The sequence below is a fragment of the Talpa occidentalis genome, unplaced genomic scaffold, assembly GCF_014898055.3.
Source record: "Talpa occidentalis isolate TD23 unplaced genomic scaffold, MPIMG_talOcc4v2.1 talOcc4.15, whole genome shotgun sequence".
NCBI classification, from domain to species: domain Eukaryota; kingdom Metazoa; phylum Chordata; class Mammalia; order Eulipotyphla; family Talpidae; genus Talpa; species Talpa occidentalis.
The window spans coordinates 55,873,575-55,892,190 of record NW_023601543.1 but is presented as its reverse complement, the minus strand read 5'-3'; the positions used below and the strand labels follow the sequence as shown (position 1 = coordinate 55,892,190).

The following is an 18,616-nucleotide window of genomic DNA, read 5'->3' as shown; positions in this document are numbered from 1 at the left end:
GTCACTTACCTCCCTGACTGGCTGGTCTTCCTGTTTCCTGTTATTGGTTTCCATTTGTCCCCAGGAAATTCCTGCAAAGCAAAATTCTGATAAATTAGGGAGCTCAGAGCAGCCAGGTATCTAGATGGCCTTAAAAATATGAGGAGGTTAGGAGTCTGTCCCCAGTCAGGTCACCTAGCAGGTTCCTTCCACTCTTCCACGCAGGCTAGAGAAATATGTACCAGTAGGTCTGCCTTTCTACCACGAGGCCTGTGGAGCTGCTGAGGGTGTGCAGTGCAGAGCAGCACTCAGGAACCTGGACAGTGTGGTCTAGAAACTCTGTTTCCCTCTCTCTCTCCACTCCCTTCCCAAACCACGTTAAAAACCAGTTTAGTGTGTTTGCTGTTGGCTCTGGCTTTTGCAAAGGAGGTCTTTTTGTTCTGCCAGATGAACCTGTTCATTCCACTTGCCTCTTCCAACATAGAAAGCATCTTCTTGGAAGACGGCCCTCAAGGGGATTTTGAGGCCTGAAGCTCCCACTGTGGCAACCCTCTCTCAGGGTGCAGCAGATGGCGAGGACTATGCCAGCACTCCCTTGGACTGCAGGGCCTCCTCTTACTCTTCCCAGATCCATGGCTGGGGGCTGAGACAGGCAAATCTCCAGCAAATTCTCCATGTTACAAGATTCTTTACTCTGGGCATTTTTTTCTTTAAGGGCTTTGCCCCAACAACTGTTTTCCCTCTAGCCCATGTCATGTGTGCCATTTGTAAAAATGTCCCCACCTTCTTATTCTAGCTGCAAACTTACCCAAATTTGCCTTTGATGCCCCCCCCCCAATTTTGCATCCAGAACTCTCTATCTAGTGACTTGGAGCTTAGCCTAAAGGAGATGTATCATTTTTTCCTTAACCTCAGTGATCTTCCAAGTTCCCTCTTTCTCCAATGCACTTATTGGACACTTTCAAAGCTTTATTACATTCGCCCCAGTAGGCCTCCCTTTTGGGACTAAAATGCGTGATGTCTGCTACACCAGCTAAGACATTTTTTAGCTGTGTTACTGGAGAGAAGTTATGTTGCCATCCTGAACCTCAGTTTCTTATCTGGCAAATAAAGACTGTGCCATTCAGCCTTGCTGGTTTCACAGTAGTGAGGCTAAAGAGATGGCCTAGAGAGAATGCCCAGCGCACAGGAGGCTCTGGAGGCTAGGGACCAGAGAAAAGTTGAGGCTCGGTTCCCAGCTCCTGCTCTCACAGGACAGGAGCCTCGCTGCCTGTATGTTAGAGGAGTGCTAACCACGGGCGCTTCAGCCTCGGCCTCAGCACCCTTGTGAGATGTCTCTGCCCGCAAAGACATTATTACTTGCTCAGCCACAGTGGAAGCCAGGATTTCCTGTCCAAGCCCTGTCTAGCCCCGTGGAAGTGCTCAGTAAATAGCAGTAGCCAAACCAAACAAAGTCCTATGGCAACTCCCAACCTCCTTCCCAGGACGAGGAGCACCTTACCATTTTTCCTGATTCATTTAGGTTGCTGTGAATTGCCTGCACGCTTGAACCCAAGAGGCAATTATTTCCATGTCTTGTTATGTGTGGGGATTGTGATGGGAACTTGCTACCCCAGTGGAAGTTATTCTGCTGGAAGACATCTTGCATACCAGAGAGGGCCTAGGTTTTGCAGTTGGCTTTCAGACAGCCAGTGTGGCACAATTAGGAACTTGGTCTCTGCAGCTAGCATAGGGACTCAAGTCCCACACCTGCCCATCACTAGCTGTGTGACCTCAGGCAATCTCCCCAACTTTTCTTTATCTCATTTGCCCCAACTATTTAGCAGTGTATCATGATAATATGAGATCTGTTTAACTGCTCTGAGGACTAAATGGTTGATACCTGTAAAATGCCTAGAAAAGAACCAGGTGCACAGCAGACACTAACATTTTAGTTGTTATGATGTTGTTAGAATCCTGGCTTTGTCACTTTTTAGATATAAGATCTCACTCTGCCTTAGCTTCCTCAGCTATAAATCGGGGATCCTGTCATCACTTATCTCATATCATTGCTAAACGGTAATATTATTATCATATTATGCAAAACTAACTAGAACGACCCAGGAGGGATATGAGTGTGTGCTGGTGTGCTGGTATTGGTTCTTAACAGCTTCCAAGGGCCATAAAGCACAGGATCTCAGCCCTAGCTCAGGCAGCCACCATCACAACTACCTTCTTTATCTGAGCTGGGGTGTCCAAATCCATCCTGTGGGTTGTCTGGGCTAGGGGTGGGGTGTTCAGGTGGCAGGACGAAAAATGGGCATGAAGTGGCCCCTAGACTGCCATCTGCATGTCTGAAAGTCTAGGGCCTAGCAAGGCTGGTCTGTCTAGTCTAACAGGCATTAGGAACCCCATGTGTCTCTCTGGAGAGCACAGGAGTGGAGGCAGGTGCACCTGTACAGCTGCTGCCAAGTCATGCATCCTGTGTATTGTACCTCCCTCCCTTATAGAGTGACTTGTGCTGAGTTGACACTTCTGTTGCTCTCGTATATACCCTGCACCCTAGCTTCAGTCCCTTTTCTAGATCATCTCCCCTTACTTTAAGAGATAATAACTCACACTTATAAGGTGATTGCTATGTGGTAGTCACTGATCTAAGTCTTAGACATTTACATCATTTAATCCTCACAACCAACTTATAAAGTAGATACTGTTATTAGCTCTATTTTTTAGATGGGAAAACTTGGGAATTTGAACTCTGGCAGTCTGGTTCCAGCATCAGTGACACCCATCTATCCACCGCCTAGATTATAAAATCAATATTTTACTATATGTGCCTCTTTGCATATCTATTCACTCCTCTATCCATCTAGCAAGCTATCTAAATTTCTTGACACATTTCAAAGGAAATTACAAACAACTTTATCCCCATAATACCGCAGCACTCTTTATAATAGCCAAGATATGGAAACAACCTAAGTGTCCAAAAACAGATGACTGGATCAAGATGATGTGATGTGTGTGTGTGTGTGTATGCACACATACACAATGGAATACTACTCAGTGATGGAAAAAAATAAACTCATATGCCATTTGTGGCAACATGGATAGAACTGGAAGGGGTCATGCTAAGTGACATAAGTCAGAAGGAGAAAGATAAATACCGGATGGTGTCACTTATATGCAGAATATAAAATAACTGAACAAAGGCTCAAAAAGAAAAAATTAAAACCCACTGTTAAAAGCTGACCATAGATCTGAGGCATCTATAGAGGGAAGTGGAAGGGGACAGGGAGGGATGAGACTGGGGAGGGGAGGGGGAGAGCACAGTGGACAATGGTAGAGGACTGTGGGTGCTTTGGTGGTTGGGAGTGCTATGGTGACTACACCTGGGGTGGGGGGAGGGAGCAGAATCTTATACTGCTAACATATTAACAAGGATGTAAAACAACGGTACTTCATTAAAAATAAAAATTTAAAAACATCGATAACTTAAATGAGATGAATTTCCTTGGCAAACTACCAAAGCTCACTCAAGAAGAAACAGATAATCTCAGTGACTCTGTATCTATTAAAGAAATTGAATTTGTAGTTAAAAATATTTCTACAAAGAGAGCTCCAGTCCAGATGACTTCAATGATGAGTTCTGTGAGACACTTAAGGGAAAAATAATACCAATTCTACACAAAATCATCCAAAAAAATAGAAGAGAAGGGACTACCTCCCAACTCATTTGGTAAAGCCAGCAACTTATTATGAAAACCAGGCAAGTACATTACAAGAAAATTGCAAAGTAAAATCCTTGACCAACATAGACACAAAAACCCTTAATCAAATTGAATTTAGTAACATAAAAATGATAATGTATCATGACCAAATGGGATTTAGCCTAGTAAGGTTAGACTGGTTCTTATTTCAAAAAACAATCAATGTAATTTACCATGTCAATAGACTAAAAGGGAAAAATTATAGGACCACCTCAATAAATAGAGAAAAACTCCTGATAAAAGCTCACAGTAAACCAGGAACACAGAAGAACCTCCTCAATCTGTTAAGGAACATGGTCAGGAACAAAGCTTTCTGCTCTTACTGCTTCAACTAAAATTATCCACTCTTACCACCTCTACCAAGCATTGTATTGTAGGTTCCAGGCAGTGTAATAAGGACTTCCTATTCCCTAGAGAAAGCATACACAGTGGAAAGAAAGACAAAATTTTTTTTGTATTTGCAAATGACACAGTTCTATGTAAAAATGATTTAAAAATCTACCACATAGCTACTCAAACTAATATATGACTTTGGTAAGGTTGCAGGACACAATGCAAATGTAAAAAAAGTTTAGTTGCACTTCTATGTAACAGTAACAAAGAATTTTAACTTGATATTAAGAAAACAATGCTATTTACATTAGCACCAAAAACTATGAAATCTTAGGAACATATATAACAAAATATATGTAACATTTGTATAGTGAAAATTAAAAAAAAATAAGTTGTATATACCAACATACTTCAAATAGTTCAGCATATCTATCATTAAGTAAAGTTCAGTATTTGTGTACAGTATTTTAGGCCAAATTTACTTCCACTGAAATGCACACATATTTAGTGTACCTTTGTGGAGTTCTGATGCGTATACACTTTGTCAATCTAAACTCTTATTAAGATGTAGATCACTGTCATCCATCACCCAACAAAGTTCCCTCTGGTCCTTTTCTAACCAGTTTTGGTGCCACTTCCCATAGGCCACCAGTCTTGAATTCTTCCCATAGAAGAGCTGTTTTAGAACTTCACATAAAATAAATGAGGGAGTGACAGAGTATGCACTCTTTTGGGTAGCCTGCTTTCACCCTTAAGGTTCCTTTTGTCAATGAACATGTGCTGAGCAATTTCATACATTAAGTCACTCAGAAGTTTCTGCCTGTTTAACACAGGCTCCACACAAGAATTAACTTCTGACTTGATTGCACCAGTCAAAAGGTGACACTAGGGAAGCCTTGAGGAAGAAATCTGGCAGTGAACTGACAAAGACATGGTGGGGTGGGGGGTGGTTTCTTCTACGACAACCCTAGGAGATGGTGGTGGCTTTTATTACAGTGGTAGGTCATAACCAGGGTGTAGCATCTGTCAGTACAGGTCTGGGTTCTCAGACAGAGGTAGAAGTGGGGGAAGGATTTATTCTTCAGAAAACTGGACAAATCAGAACTCTGAAAGCAAAGCTTGGGAGACATTTGGAAATTGTGCAACTCCAAAATTAAACCAGCATTCGAAGGGAATAAATATTATTTTCCGTTAGGTATTGGGTCTGGCACACTACATACAAAATCTCATTTGATTCTCACAACTAATCCATGAGGCAGCCATTATTTTCTCCCACTTTAGTGATGAGGTGATAAGACTTTTCTTAATAATGGCCATTTTATGAGGCAAAAATGCTTTTTTCCCCTTTAAACATCATGGAACTGCAAATTTGGGTGGTAAATGATTTGCTTAGGTCACTTAGATACCAATCACATAGACCGGATACACATTTCAGTTCTTTCCATTCTACGAAGGAAAAGTTAATTTCATCTAACTTTAAAGATGAGGGAACTGCAATTTTGGTGGCTGAGTGTTTTGCCCAAGGTGAATCAGGGTTGTATACTTTTAAAGAACGATAACTTACATTTTCAAAAGATTTACCACATATTCTCTTCACAAAGGGAACAGTGAAACTCACCCATTGCAAGAACCAAGGCCTCACCTGCACTGTTGGCTTCCTGGGTTTCCAACTGTTGCCAGGTGCCAAGCTGCTGTCCTCGAGGGGATTGTGCTGAGGATTATGATAACAAGCTGAACACCGGATACACTGATGGTGGTGGCACCGGCAGTTGTAGCAGTTTGGCATCATATTTCTCTTTCGCAAAGCAGGGCAGATTTCCCCAGAACAATAAATGCAAGGGTCATGGACTACGGCTCCCTGGACACTGCAGGAATAGGAGCAGATCCTGTGGTAATCAAAATCACCACAGTGCAGTGGCTTACAACACATGGGTTTCTCTAGACCTTTGCTCGCAAAACATTCTGAATAACTGGGAGTTTCTGACTGAGAGGGTGACATGGAATGGTATGAGTGGCTTGTGGCATGATATGGTTGGTCCGTAGAATGATACAATTGATCCAATGGATGGCGCCTCAATTCCCTATAGCTGGAGCTCATTGGCTGGAAGTTTTGGTCCATGGCTTTCGGTTTCTGGGTAAAACTCTTGGTGCTATGAGTAGTTAAACCTGGCAAGTGAGACGTAGATAAGGATTTGCTACTCTCTTCAAAAAACTTTCGTCTGTCTGCAAAGGGCAAGAGGATGGCTTCCTCCCCAGCTTGGGCTGTAGAAACCTTCAATTCCTTGTTGCCTCCTGGGCTGGAAGGGCCTTCCATGGCTACTGCCATATGGGACTGCAGGTTGTGCTCTGGAGACCATCTCCAGTGACCTCCCCGGGCTCCACTGTGAACATTTGTTTTCTCAGAGTCTGAGGAGGATGGGTCAGAGACTTTCCACCAGGAGTTTAGGCCCAAAGAGATCTGGCCAGGACTCTGGGCAGGACTTATTCGTCCCCCCAAGCCTGTCCTAGGTTCATGGATCTCAGGGGTATGACTAAGGCACTCTGAAGACCTAGCCCTGAGCATCACACTCTTATTGAAGGCCTTGTCTCTGGGGCTCGGTGGTTTTTTATAAGAAGATAGGAAAGATGAATTAGAGGCAGGAAGTGGCGGACTTTCTGGTGGCTCCTCAGTTTCTTCCACTGGCTCCTTAGTATCACAAAGCAAGGGACTCTTGCTTTTCTGGAGCTGGGCCTTCCGCCTCTGAATTTCATTACGCAGATTGGTACAAAACGCTCACTCTTCCGCCGGTTTTGGATTGAGCGGCCCCGGGCCCCTCCATTTCGCTTCCCACCCATCTGGCTGTACCCCTTGGGCTCATCATTCCCTTCTTCAGTTGCTTCTGTGCCACCAGCTACTTTGGTGATTGAAGAACAGTTTCTGGTTTGTTGAACAAGGGAGCCAGAAGTGGAGGGTTGCTGGTTGGCCAATTCGCTGCCTGCTCGGCTTGCTCTGTTTGGGTCCAGAAAACCTCTTTCTGGAGGGTGTCCATCAGCTTTACCATGTTGGGAGCTGCCTGGACTCAGGTGCCCTGAACCCAAAGGCCTATCATCCACTGGCCTGCCCTTTTTCTCTTTGTTGGGCTGGTCCTGGGCACCTCTTGCAGAGAGACATGGGCTTTTCTTCCCCAGGTGGCTACTATGCAGAGGGGACAGAGTCCACTCATGTCCATCCTGCCCAGCTGGGAGTTCCAATCTCTTGCCATCTCTGGTCTCAAGGTGCATGCGCTGCAAGTGGGATGCCAGCAGCTGTTCTGGGGCACTGTGGCGATGCCCTGGGGTCCTGTGATGGGTGAAGGGCTGCCAAAGGAAGAAGCCTTCACTAGCTTGGCTGGAGCCTTGTTGAGTGAGCTGGAATCTGTGCTGGAAGTTTTGTCATATTTCCCAATACCTTTGGTTGAAGCCTCTAGCATTAGATGCTTGGAGTCCTCCTGGCTGGAATCAGGAGACTGGCTGAGCTCACAGTTCTGATGGCCCTCACTTGTCACTTGGTCCTGCCCACTGAGGCAGCAAAGCCTGTTAGGGATCCTTGGGGACAGAACAGTCTCTAAGTTTGGCTTCTCTTGCTGCAATGAGTCCACAGGCTCAGAAGTCCTACGCTGCTCTCCATTGAGGAGTTGGGCTCTGGAGGCTTGAAGGCTGTCTCGTCTCACTGGAGGTTGTGGTGGGCCCCTGGTGGCCTTGGTAGGCCCTGAGTGGTGGCTCTCTTGTGGGCAGGATGACATCTCGGAGCTGGGAGTCAGGTGGCCCCCATTGGCGCGCTGGCTACCTCCTGAAGTCTCAACCACATTAGGCCGGCCACTGGGGGCCTTAGTTGGCCCTGGGCCTTGCATGATGCAGTCTGCAGAGGCTGGCTCCTCTGGCCTGAGGGAAGGGCACAGTCAGAGGCATTTGAGCTGGCAGAGAAGGAACTGTAGGCTGAGTCACGCTGGTTGGGGTACACATTCTGGTCAATGGGCAAGAGGTGGCCCTCATAGGTGGCTTGGCCTGGTTGTTCCAGGCTCTCCATGCTGCCAATGGAGCTGCTTTTCTCAGTGCTGCAGTGCCGGGAAAGTGGACACCACTGCACAGACACGTCACTACAAGACACAGGGCACACTGGTTAGTTAGCCAAATTACCAGATTTCCTTCCCACTTTGGGCAGTCCTGCCATGGGAGAAGGTGGAATAAACCAGAGGCACCCACGCCACAGACAAGAGGGAGACAAAGCAAGGAAGGAAAAAAAGAAGGGAGGGGAGGTAGAGGAAGGAAGGAAACTGGGGAAGTCATGGACAATGAATGGGGTGCCACAGTGGCATGGTGAAATGAGATATAAGATGCCATAAAATATATAAAATTTAAAAAAATAATAATAAATAAATTTAAAAAATTAATTCATCGTATTTTGATATAGATTTTATGTATACTATATATTATTTGTTTATTGTCTTATAAGTTCATGAGGACATGTGGTATACCTCTTGTTTACTGATACATTCTCATGCTGAAAATAGTGTCTGGAACATAGTATTTATTTGTTTTATAAGTATTTGTCAATAAATTAGTATGTTAAAAGAAAAAAAAAAAAGATGCCATATGGAAGAAGGAGTGGAAAGATCCCAAAGACCAAAAGTGAGGACACCGCTGGGGGTTATGTTCCGTTTCTCTGCTGTCAGTGAGTCTAGCACTGCTTCTAACCTCTCTGCCGTCCCTGGGAGTCAGCACGTAGCTTTCTGCCAGGAGAGGCAATCACAGAGTATTAGCTTTGGAGAGGGGCCCCGAAGGGCTGATTCCATTTCAGCCAGCCCATTTTGCAAATCAGAGGTTCTCCAATTTGAGTGTGCATCAGAATCCTATGGAACACTTGTAAAAATACAAGTGACTGGGCCTCATCCCCAGAGTTTTAGGTCTTGGTGGACACTGAGAATTTGTCCTTCTACCAAGTTCCCACGTGATCCTGGCACTATTGGTCCAGGGGTCACACAGACCACTGTCCCAAAGCAAGCTCTACAAAGGGAAATGATTTTTACTACCTTCGAGGAAGGCATTTTTTTCAAAATCAGCCAGCTCTACATTCCAGAGGCTGCCACAGAAAGCCTTCAGAATAAGGACCTCCGTGAACAACAGGGTCTACCTGCCATGAGGATCACTCAATTCAAGGAAGTTGGTATTTATTTATTAACTGTTGTTGAAACAGAGGCCCAGAAGAAGCTGAAAACTTTTTCAGTCAGCTCCCAGTCAGCAAACCTGCTGGCCTTGGCTGCCTCTTCCCTTCCAAACAAGACCTTCCATCCAAGAAGTGATTTCTGTTGAGGAGGCTCAAGGAAGCTAAGGATTGACTTTACCCCCATGCAGAGACTACTTGGCATCAGAAACCAGGAGTTCAGGGTAGAGGCAGAGGCAGTTTTGTTCTGGAAGAATACACATTCTGAGCCAGAGTGGGGGTGTGGTTGTTTTCAGCAGGAAGGGTGGGGGATGGGTAGCAGGTCCCCTTGCCAACAAGGACTTGATGGATTCCCAGTCCAGAGGTCAAGTAAGCAGAGTGGCTAAGGGGCAAGGCAGGCAACAATAATTAGGGGAGACTGACCTGAGGACCTCGCAGCTCCTATCATTGCTCAGCTCTGGCTTCTGAACTGTGACCTTTCTGAGAACAGCATGCAACCTCTGGGGTTCTAATCAGAGGGAGTTACTGGCATGACTTGGCCTAGTTTGGCTTTGTGGTTGGGAAATGGTACTTGAAAGTCAAAATTGTGTCTGATCTTACTTTCTCCTTGGTTTCCTCAATTTGGTTTTGCTCTGGGGGATGAGGGAGATATGGATGGCAGGTACCATTAAAGTCTCAGTGGTAGTGTTAGAGAGGATGTTGATAACAATTGCAATGAAAACAGCAACCGAGAACAGCACCTATGAGGTACCAAAACTTTGAAAAGTGGTTTTAGCTCTGTGACAAAGTGGGTGGACACTGGATGAGAGTATCAGTCACCACAGGGAAGAAGAGGACCAGAAGTGAGTAGGTCCTGGGGTCCTCCTACATTAAGAAACCAGGGGATGAGGAGAATCAGGAAAATAGACTGCAGAGGAGCAACCAGGACAACAGGATGAAAAACAGGAGAGTGTGGTCTCTTGGCAGCCAAGTAGAGGAAGTATTTTAAGGAAACCTTTTCCAGAAGGAAAGGGGCCAGCTCGTCAGTGAGTTAGCTGGAGACTAGGGTTAGAACCCAGGTACTCTAGCCTCCCCCTCCATTTCCCATTACACTGCTCTGGGCTCTAGAACGTCCAACAGAGACTGGAGCAGAGGAAGAGTGGCAAGGTCTAGCCTATACCCCATCTTGAGGGGGAGGTTCTAGACTCACCTTGTGTTGCAGCCGGAATGCCAGGACAAGCTGAAGGCTTCAGAAGGGAAATGCATGGTGGTAGCCACTTCAGGGCATCCCTCCAGCAGCTTGGCCACATGCCATGAGTGCGGCCTACTGACAGGGGCGTTTCTCCTACAGCAAGAAAGGGGCAGGAAGTCAGCTTAGGGAACCAGAGTTGAAATCACTTCCCAAGGCAGCTTCCTCCCCCACCCCCGCTTTCCCTTTAATGAAGTAGAACATCTTGCAAGGAGCTGGTGTGGGAATCTTCGTGGCCCTCCTAAGCTCTCAATACTTAAATATCCTTCATCCTAAGAGTGATCCCTGGAGATATGGGTTGTTAGTTTCATAGGGTTGTTTTGCTCATGGATGTACCCCAGACACGTAAAATAGCGCCAGACACATAGAAAATGCTCAATAAACATCTGTGCAATAAATTACAAAAAAAAAATCAATCTGCCAATATTCTCATTTTTTTCTAAGGAAGGAAAAAATAAGGGATTAAGAAGTTCAAACAATTCAATAGTGGGCTATAAATTCTCTAATTTTTGCTCATTCATTTGATAATCATTTGTTGTATATTTACAGAGTAAACATCTTTGTTTTGCTCTGGGGACAGAGAGATCAGTTAAATATAATCTTTGCCCTTTATGGTTTACAGATCAGTGAGAGAAACAGAGCTAATTCCAGTATAAAGCATGGTAAAGGCACTGAGAGAATGAAGGGTAAGATGGGCACAGAGACACCTGAGTTTGTAGGCAATGTGGCAGCAAAGAGCCTCAACTGCAGCCAATAAATAGAACAATGTGGTAAGTGATGCAGCTAGGCTGACAGAGGAGACTGGCTGCTCAGCAGCAGGGGTGACTCAATGGAAACGGGTCTGAGGCCAGGGCCCTATGTGCAACCCTGGGGTCTGTGTAGTGTTGGAAGCTGGAGTCATGACTCTTGCACTGACCAGCTTATACAGGACCATCCTTGCCTCTGGTATATCTCATATGACTAGATGCCACCCTTGCAAGTGGGGAAGGGTGGTATAGGAAGCAGCATGTGTGGTGCATAGGTGGTGCTAAATAAAGAAAAGAATGATGAGAGAGAGTGGGTTGGGGGCTGGGATGAGAATGAGAGAGGGAAGGGGAGAAAGAGAAGAAAGGGAGGGAAGAGGGAGAGGGAGAGAGGGAAAGAAGGGGAGACAGCCAGGGGAAGGGAGAGAGAGAGAGGGGAGAGAGAGAGAAAGAGAGAGGAGAGAATAAGAAAAGGTAGGTGATGGAAGGGACAGGTAGATGGCAATGAAAGGAGAAAAAGATGATACAAAACCAAATGTCAGAAAGGGGACAAACTCTGAGAAAGATTAATACACAGTAGACAGAAAGGGATGGCAGAGAGATGAATGGCAAAGATAAAGAAACGGACAATAAATAAGTAGACAACAGAGAGAAAAAGATGATCACTTATTGACTAATGTATCCACCTATTTACTACAGAAGGCTCTATACTAGACACAGAGCTTACAGAGTTGACTAAGATAAGGGTTCCTGTTTTCAACAAGTGTGTCATAGGCTGGGATAAATCATCCCCATGCCTCCCAGGAGCAGTGGTGGACAGATAAGCTGAATTCCACCCAACTGGGAATGTCCCTCACCCCAGCGGAAGCACAGAATATCCCAGTAGTGCAAGGCTCCAGAGGGCTAAAGCCTAAAAAGGTAGTCCTGAGGAGAATGGCATTGCTGAGGAAAACACAGGTTGAGTGGTAACAGGCCAGACATAGACAAGGAGGGGTAAGAGGAAAGACGGGGAAGTTGCTTGTCAAAGGTCAGGAACCAGAGCCATAGGTCAGCAGCAGTGACTAAGATTTATGGGGAAGAAAGCCAGGTGAGGCCACCACTTTAAACCACGTTGTTATTTTACGAATGTCCAAATGCCCAACAGGGAAGCTGAAGGCAGAAGATGGCCTGGTGTGGGGATTGTCTGCTCCAGAGTCTTGCACAAAGCCATGATGCTAGAAAGCTCTCCAGCAGCTATTACTGGGTAGTCATCCATCAAGAATTAAGTATAAAGCATCTCAAAGTAGCACTAACTACTACCACTTTGGACCCTTCTTCCACATGTAAAGTTGCTGAAGTTCTGAGTCCTGGGTTTGTAACATATGGTCAGCCACATTATCACCTTCTCCCCAAATATCTAATCCCTCTCAGAGCCCCACTGAATCTTTTATGTCTCTTCACTGAGACTGTTCCCCATACCCACACTTCTCCTACATGGAACCTGCCATCAAGTCCTCCTGCTCTATTCTAGGTCCTTAGCACCTTATGTACAAAATACTGCATCAGTCTGATCAGTTTCCCCTTGTCTCACTCCCAGTCACTGATTTTATTTTTTAGGAAACTTTTTTTTTTAAGATTTATTTTATTTATTTATACAAGAACCCGGGTACAGGCCAGATTCGTGGGAGGGTGAGAGGATTCACCAGAGACAGAGTGGGGAACAGAACAGGCAGACTGACGAAATACACTACTGAGGGGAGCAGCAGGCACAACAGGAGAGGTCTGCCGTGCCATGTGGGACCCTTGCAGGCTGGTGGGGATCGAACTGGCGCTGCAAAGCTGTGGACAGCTTCACAGCACGGTGCTCAACTGCCTGCACCACCAGGGGAGACCCTGATTTTATTTTTAAATATATTTTATTTATTACATATATTTTACATTATTGCTCATTTTTGTACAATGTTTGCTTTCTCCTTTTTGGTGTGATCCCCATAGAATTCCCCCTACCACTTCATCCGTGCACCATTGCCATAGTCCCTTTTGATCTTCCCGCCTGTTTTTATCCCTTTCCCTCCCCCTCCCCTGCAGAATGTCTCTGATTTATCATTGCCTATTAATTTTTTTGTTATTATTTTTCCCCTGATACCTTATTTGGCTCCCCTATATTCCTCCTATAAGTGAAACCATCTGATATTTTTCTTTTTCCTTCTGACTTATTTCACTGAGCATAATCCCATCTAGCTCCATCGATGTTGCTGTGAATAGCATGAGTTTATTTTTTTGACTGCTGAATAGTATTCCATTGTGTATATATACATCTTCTTGATCCAGTCATCTATTTTGGGGCATTTGGGTTGTTTCCATATTTTATCTATTATAAATGGTGCTGCAATAAACATAAGGGTGCAGGTATCCTTTTGAATTAATGTTTGTGTGTCCTTTAGATAAAGAACTCACACGACTCAACAAAAACAAAGTGAACAATCTAGTCAAAAAATGAGCAGAAGAGCAAAAAAGGCACTTCTCCAAAGAAGAAATACAAATGGCCAATGGGTATATGAAAAAGTGTTCAACATCCCTCATAATCAGGGAAATGTAAATCAAAACCACAATGAGATTCCACCTTACACCAGTGAGAATGGCACATATTAAAAACAAAAAAACAAAAAACAAAAAAACTAGCAACAACAAATGTTGGTGAGGATGTAATGAAAAAGGAACTCTCCTGCACTGCTGGTAGGAATGCAAACTGGTCCAACCACTATGGAAAGCTGTATGGAGGTTCCTCAAACTGTTAAAAATGGAGCTACCATATGACCCAACAATTCCACTCCCAGTCACTGATTTTAGATCACATCCTGTCAAACATCAGTTGAATTGAGGAACTCTCCTAGTCAAGACTCTTCACTGTTTCCCTATTTCTCATCCTGTCCTGTTTCAAATATAAACTAAATGAGACCTTCAAAGTCTTCTATAAACTATTTTATATAGACCGAGTCCAATCTCTCATGCCTCTGCTCTCATGTCCCTGCAACCAGTTTTGTGCCTTTGCTGTTGGTTTTCCACTAGAATCTAGCACAGGAACTACAGTTGAACCAACTTGGTTTGAATCCCAGCTCCACCATTTTTAGCTTTTCCATGCAGTAAAATGGGGATAACAGTACCTAATTATTGGGGTTATAAAGATCAAATGAGACAATGCATGTTAAATGCTTAGAACAAGATGTTGTAGCTCTTACCCAATTTTAGTTAATACTGATTGCTCCTGCTGCCTAGAATGCTCTCCCATTCTATTGACCTAAACCCTACCTATTCTTCAAAGTACTGCTCAAGGACCATCTTCTCCAGGGAGCTTATCCTTTGTAATCTAGTCCTAACAGTCTAGCCCATGATAATATAATGTTTTATATGGCTCATCATTATTCTACATATATTAGGTTCCTCTTATCAACTATACTGAACCAGTAGGAAACTAGTCAAAACTGAGTGAGACAAATCTAGGTTTGTATACGAACTCTATCACTTTGGATGTGTGATTTTATGCAGGCCACATGATCCATTTGAGCTTTGGTCTTCTTATCTGGAAAAGGGAACAATTGCCCTTACCTGGTTTGGTTATGGTGGGGATTAAAGATAAGACTCTCAAACATTTGGGACACAGCCTGATGCATAGCAAGTAGTCAATGCATAGTAGGTACTGCGATAAGCATCATCAACTCTGATTTGTCCCTCTCACTAGATTTGTCTATCCACTCTCAAGATTCTGACATATCACAAGCTTGCCACATTCTAAGTTTTCTCTCTCTACTAGAAAATGATCCCAAATGAGACAGAAGCAAGGCCATTGGGGCATGGGTGGGGCACTAGGAGACAACTATGAGCTGGGAAGAGGACAATCCCAGTAGAGGAAACTAAAGTCAGAGCTGGAGCCTTCTCTCCCTAGTTTGGGAAAGAAGAGGAAAATAGAGGGTCTAATGTTTGGCCTGTTACTATTCCCAAACTAGGAATGAGTCCATACTTTCATTCAAATTCTACCTATATCACCTTGGGCAAGTCACTTCTCTGAGATATAGATTATCTGTAACATGGAGTAGATAACCATCCCTTTTTCATGATTTGTAGTCTCTGATTTAATACAATCCCATGTGTGAAATCACTCAACAGAGTGTCTGCCATACTTGAAAGAAAATGTAACGAGGAAAACTTAAGATACGTCAGGCACCAACCAAATTATACATATAAACTGGTTTCATCTTCACCCCAATATTATGTGACAAGACCTATTATTATCCCCACTTTACAGATGAGGAGACAGATACACAAAAGGTTGAATTGCTTTTCCAAGACTATACAGTTAATAACCAGCAGCTGGGAATGATTTCTAGAATACCACACAACCCCTCCTCCTTAAGGGAGGACCTGTCTCAAAAAGTTTTATACCTGCAGCTACTCCTAGTCATTCCATCAAGAAACAGTTAGTAAATGGAAGTCTCGGTAGTCCAGGAGTCCAAACCATCTCCTTAGGCGGTGGGGACAGGGATAAGGTGGAATAAGCAGAGAGGTAAGAAAACACGAATCATCAACCATGCAGCTCCAGACCCTGGCGTGGAGGCAACGCCTGCCCTTTCTCCTAAGGCCAGATCAGATAATATCATTCAAACATATCCCATTATTCAAATTTCTTTCTTAGGAAACAGAAAGAAAGGGATATTGAATAAAGAAAGCAGGAGGGGGAAGAAGGGTGTCCACTGCCACCAGTAGTACCTACCATGGAAGTTGCCCAGGGTTGCGAGATGGCTTGGGAGTGAGCAGGGTATCCAGTCAGCTCAGATGCTCATCAACAACCCTTCCAGATAAGCCCCCGGGCTTTTTTCTGCAGGCTGGATCCTCCTTTATCTGAGACCCGTCTGTCCTCTTTTTAAGACCTTCTAAGATGTGGGGCCATCAGCCCAAGCTTCTGAGTGTGACCCAAAGGGCTCAGGCACAGTCAGAAAGGAGTAGCAATGAAGGCGAGGTATGGTCATCAGCTCAATTGGGCCTAGTTGTGGCCACAACCTTGGGGAATGGAAGCCAGAGTCTAGAGCTGCATAGGAATGAAGATGCCGCTCCAGAAGCCAGCCAGCATCCTGGTGGTGAAGGGAAGGATGAAAGCCCTTTCCAGCAGCATAAACAGCCCCCCTGTTCCCAACTCCATCCTCATCTGAGCCCTGGCCCGGCCCCTTCCACAGCTTAGAGGCCAATAAGGAAGCTGGGCCCCCAGCCACTGCTAGAACTCAGGAAAGGAGCAAGGAAATGATGTTTGGGAAAGATAAAGCGGGTGTCTAAAAAGAATTTTTAAAAATACACGTAAGTGAGAGAGAAAAATACCACAGAAACATACACTTAAAAGAATTCCTGTGCTTCCTGGACTGAGTTGACCCCACCCAGCCATCTCCGTAGGGTCCTCTGGGCCCCAGAAAAGCAAAGCCCAGATCAGCCAGGCCTAGCTGTCTCCAGGTCCAGAAGTGTGAGCAGCACTACAGCTGATTTTACACAGCTGGGGGCAAGTGACCTAAAGACTTTACAAGGTGAAGGTCCTAATAAGATATCAACACTCACACACTCACAAACTATCCTGGGTCATATTTAATGTCTTGCATTTCCTATGGGCACCTGAGCAGATCCAAATAAAACTACATTTCACACCAGAGATTCCAATTCCTGATAGCGGTGCTTGAAGTTAGCATCCCTGGCTCTGCCATGAATTCCCGCTGACCTCTGGCACCTTATTCCTCCCCCCTTCTATTTCCTCTTTGCAAAATAAAATATTGGAATGCACTGACACCAAAGATCCTCCCAGCTATAGCATGCTAGAATTTAATCATCCTAGGCCCCAGCCTGGGGCTCCAGATGAAGTCCCCATGACATGTGCAACAGCCAGAACCCTGAGCAGCCACATATAAGATTCTTGCACAACCTTAGCTTGAGCTCAGGCATCAGAATTTAATTTTTCTTGAGGATTTGGAATGGAGTTTTCCCATCAAAAAAATCCTGATTCCCCACCCCAGTTTCCCTTGGTCTCTGGCGCGAATTCCAGTAATTTTTGACCCCTGAGCGGGTTTCCTCATACTCCCTCAAGACAAGAAGTATGCAAGGAAATCATGCCTAGAGGTCTCTTCCCTCTGTACCCCCAGGGAAGTCTGGGTCAATGTTCCTCAAATATAATACAGGCAGATGCCATCCAAGTAAGCCCATCAGCCTTCCCTGTTAGCTAGAAGTACTGTATGAGGAACTTTTGGGGATTTGGTAGACATATGGCTCTGGGTTGGAGCCTCAGATTTATCACTCACCAGTTGTTTGACCTTGGGCATGTCACACAGCCTCAGTTTTCTCATTTGCATTATTGACATTATTACTATGAAACTCATAGTAATGATATTAACATTATTGATGAAATATATTATACAGTATAATTACTGATACAATTCATAATGGTTTATACCATTATTTTAATTATTTATTAATTGATATTTATATTATCCTTTATCTCAAATAATAATTCTCTATCTAAAATAAGAATGCACAAGATACCAAAAAAAAAAAATAGTTTCTTGACTCCAAATGAAAATGAGAATGAGGGCCTCCCTGGTGGCACAAGGGATTAAGATGCAACCTACGAAGCTGTCTGCAGCCGCTGCAGCATGAGTTCAATTGCCAGCCAGGGAGCTACCCACATGGTGCAGCAGACCTCTCCTGTCTTGCCCGCTGCTCCCCTCAGCAGAGTATTTCAGTCAGTCTGCCTGTTCTTTTTTTTTTTTTAAGATTTTTTTTAAAGATTTATTTATTTATTTATTTATTTATTACAAGCACTGGGTACAGTCAAAAGTGCGGGAGAGTGAGAGAATTCACCAGAGCCAGAGCGGGGAGCAGAGCAGGCAGAAGGACCGAAGTACACTGCTGAGGGGAGCAGCGGGCAGCAGGAGAGGTCTGCGCGCCATGCGGGACCCTCCTCTGGTGGCCAGGGAGCAGCCAGGGAACGAACCAGTGCTGGGAGGCTGCGGGCAGCTTCGCAACCCAGCGCTCAACCGCTGCACCACTGCGGAGGCCCCAGTCTGCCTGTTCAAACGTTCCCCACTCTGGCTCTGGTGAATCCTCTCACCCCCCACACACACACCGCTGGCCCATACCCCAGTTCTTGTATGTATAAATAACTTTAAAAAAAAAAAAAAAAAACGAAAATGAGAGAGGGAGGACTAATTAAGAAAAAGTTCAGAAGCCAGCCTAGTACTCTGGAGCAACACTTCTCAAACTTTAGTGGGCAGACTATTTGCCTGGCTGGCTCGTCAAAATGCAGATTCTGATTAAGAGCTCTAGAGTGGGGTCCAGATTCTGACTGTCTAACAAGTTCTAGACAGCAGTTGATGCTGCAAGTGTGACAACTTCAATTTGA

The 18,616-nt window shown here is 44.7% G+C and overlaps 1 protein-coding gene across 1 annotated transcript in view; it reads right to left on the bottom strand.

Moving 5' to 3' along the window:
• SHROOM4 (shroom family member 4) overlaps positions 1-18,616 on the bottom strand; it is a 191,883-nt gene that overhangs the window by 33,834 nt on the left and 139,433 nt on the right. The window contains 6 exon segments of the mRNA XM_037511668.2: positions 10-71; positions 5,701-6,824; positions 6,827-7,372; positions 7,375-7,968; positions 7,971-8,173; positions 10,427-10,561. Of these exon segments, the coding sequence (XP_037367565.1) occupies positions 10-71; positions 5,701-6,824; positions 6,827-7,372; positions 7,375-7,968; positions 7,971-8,173; positions 10,427-10,561 (2,664 nt within the window).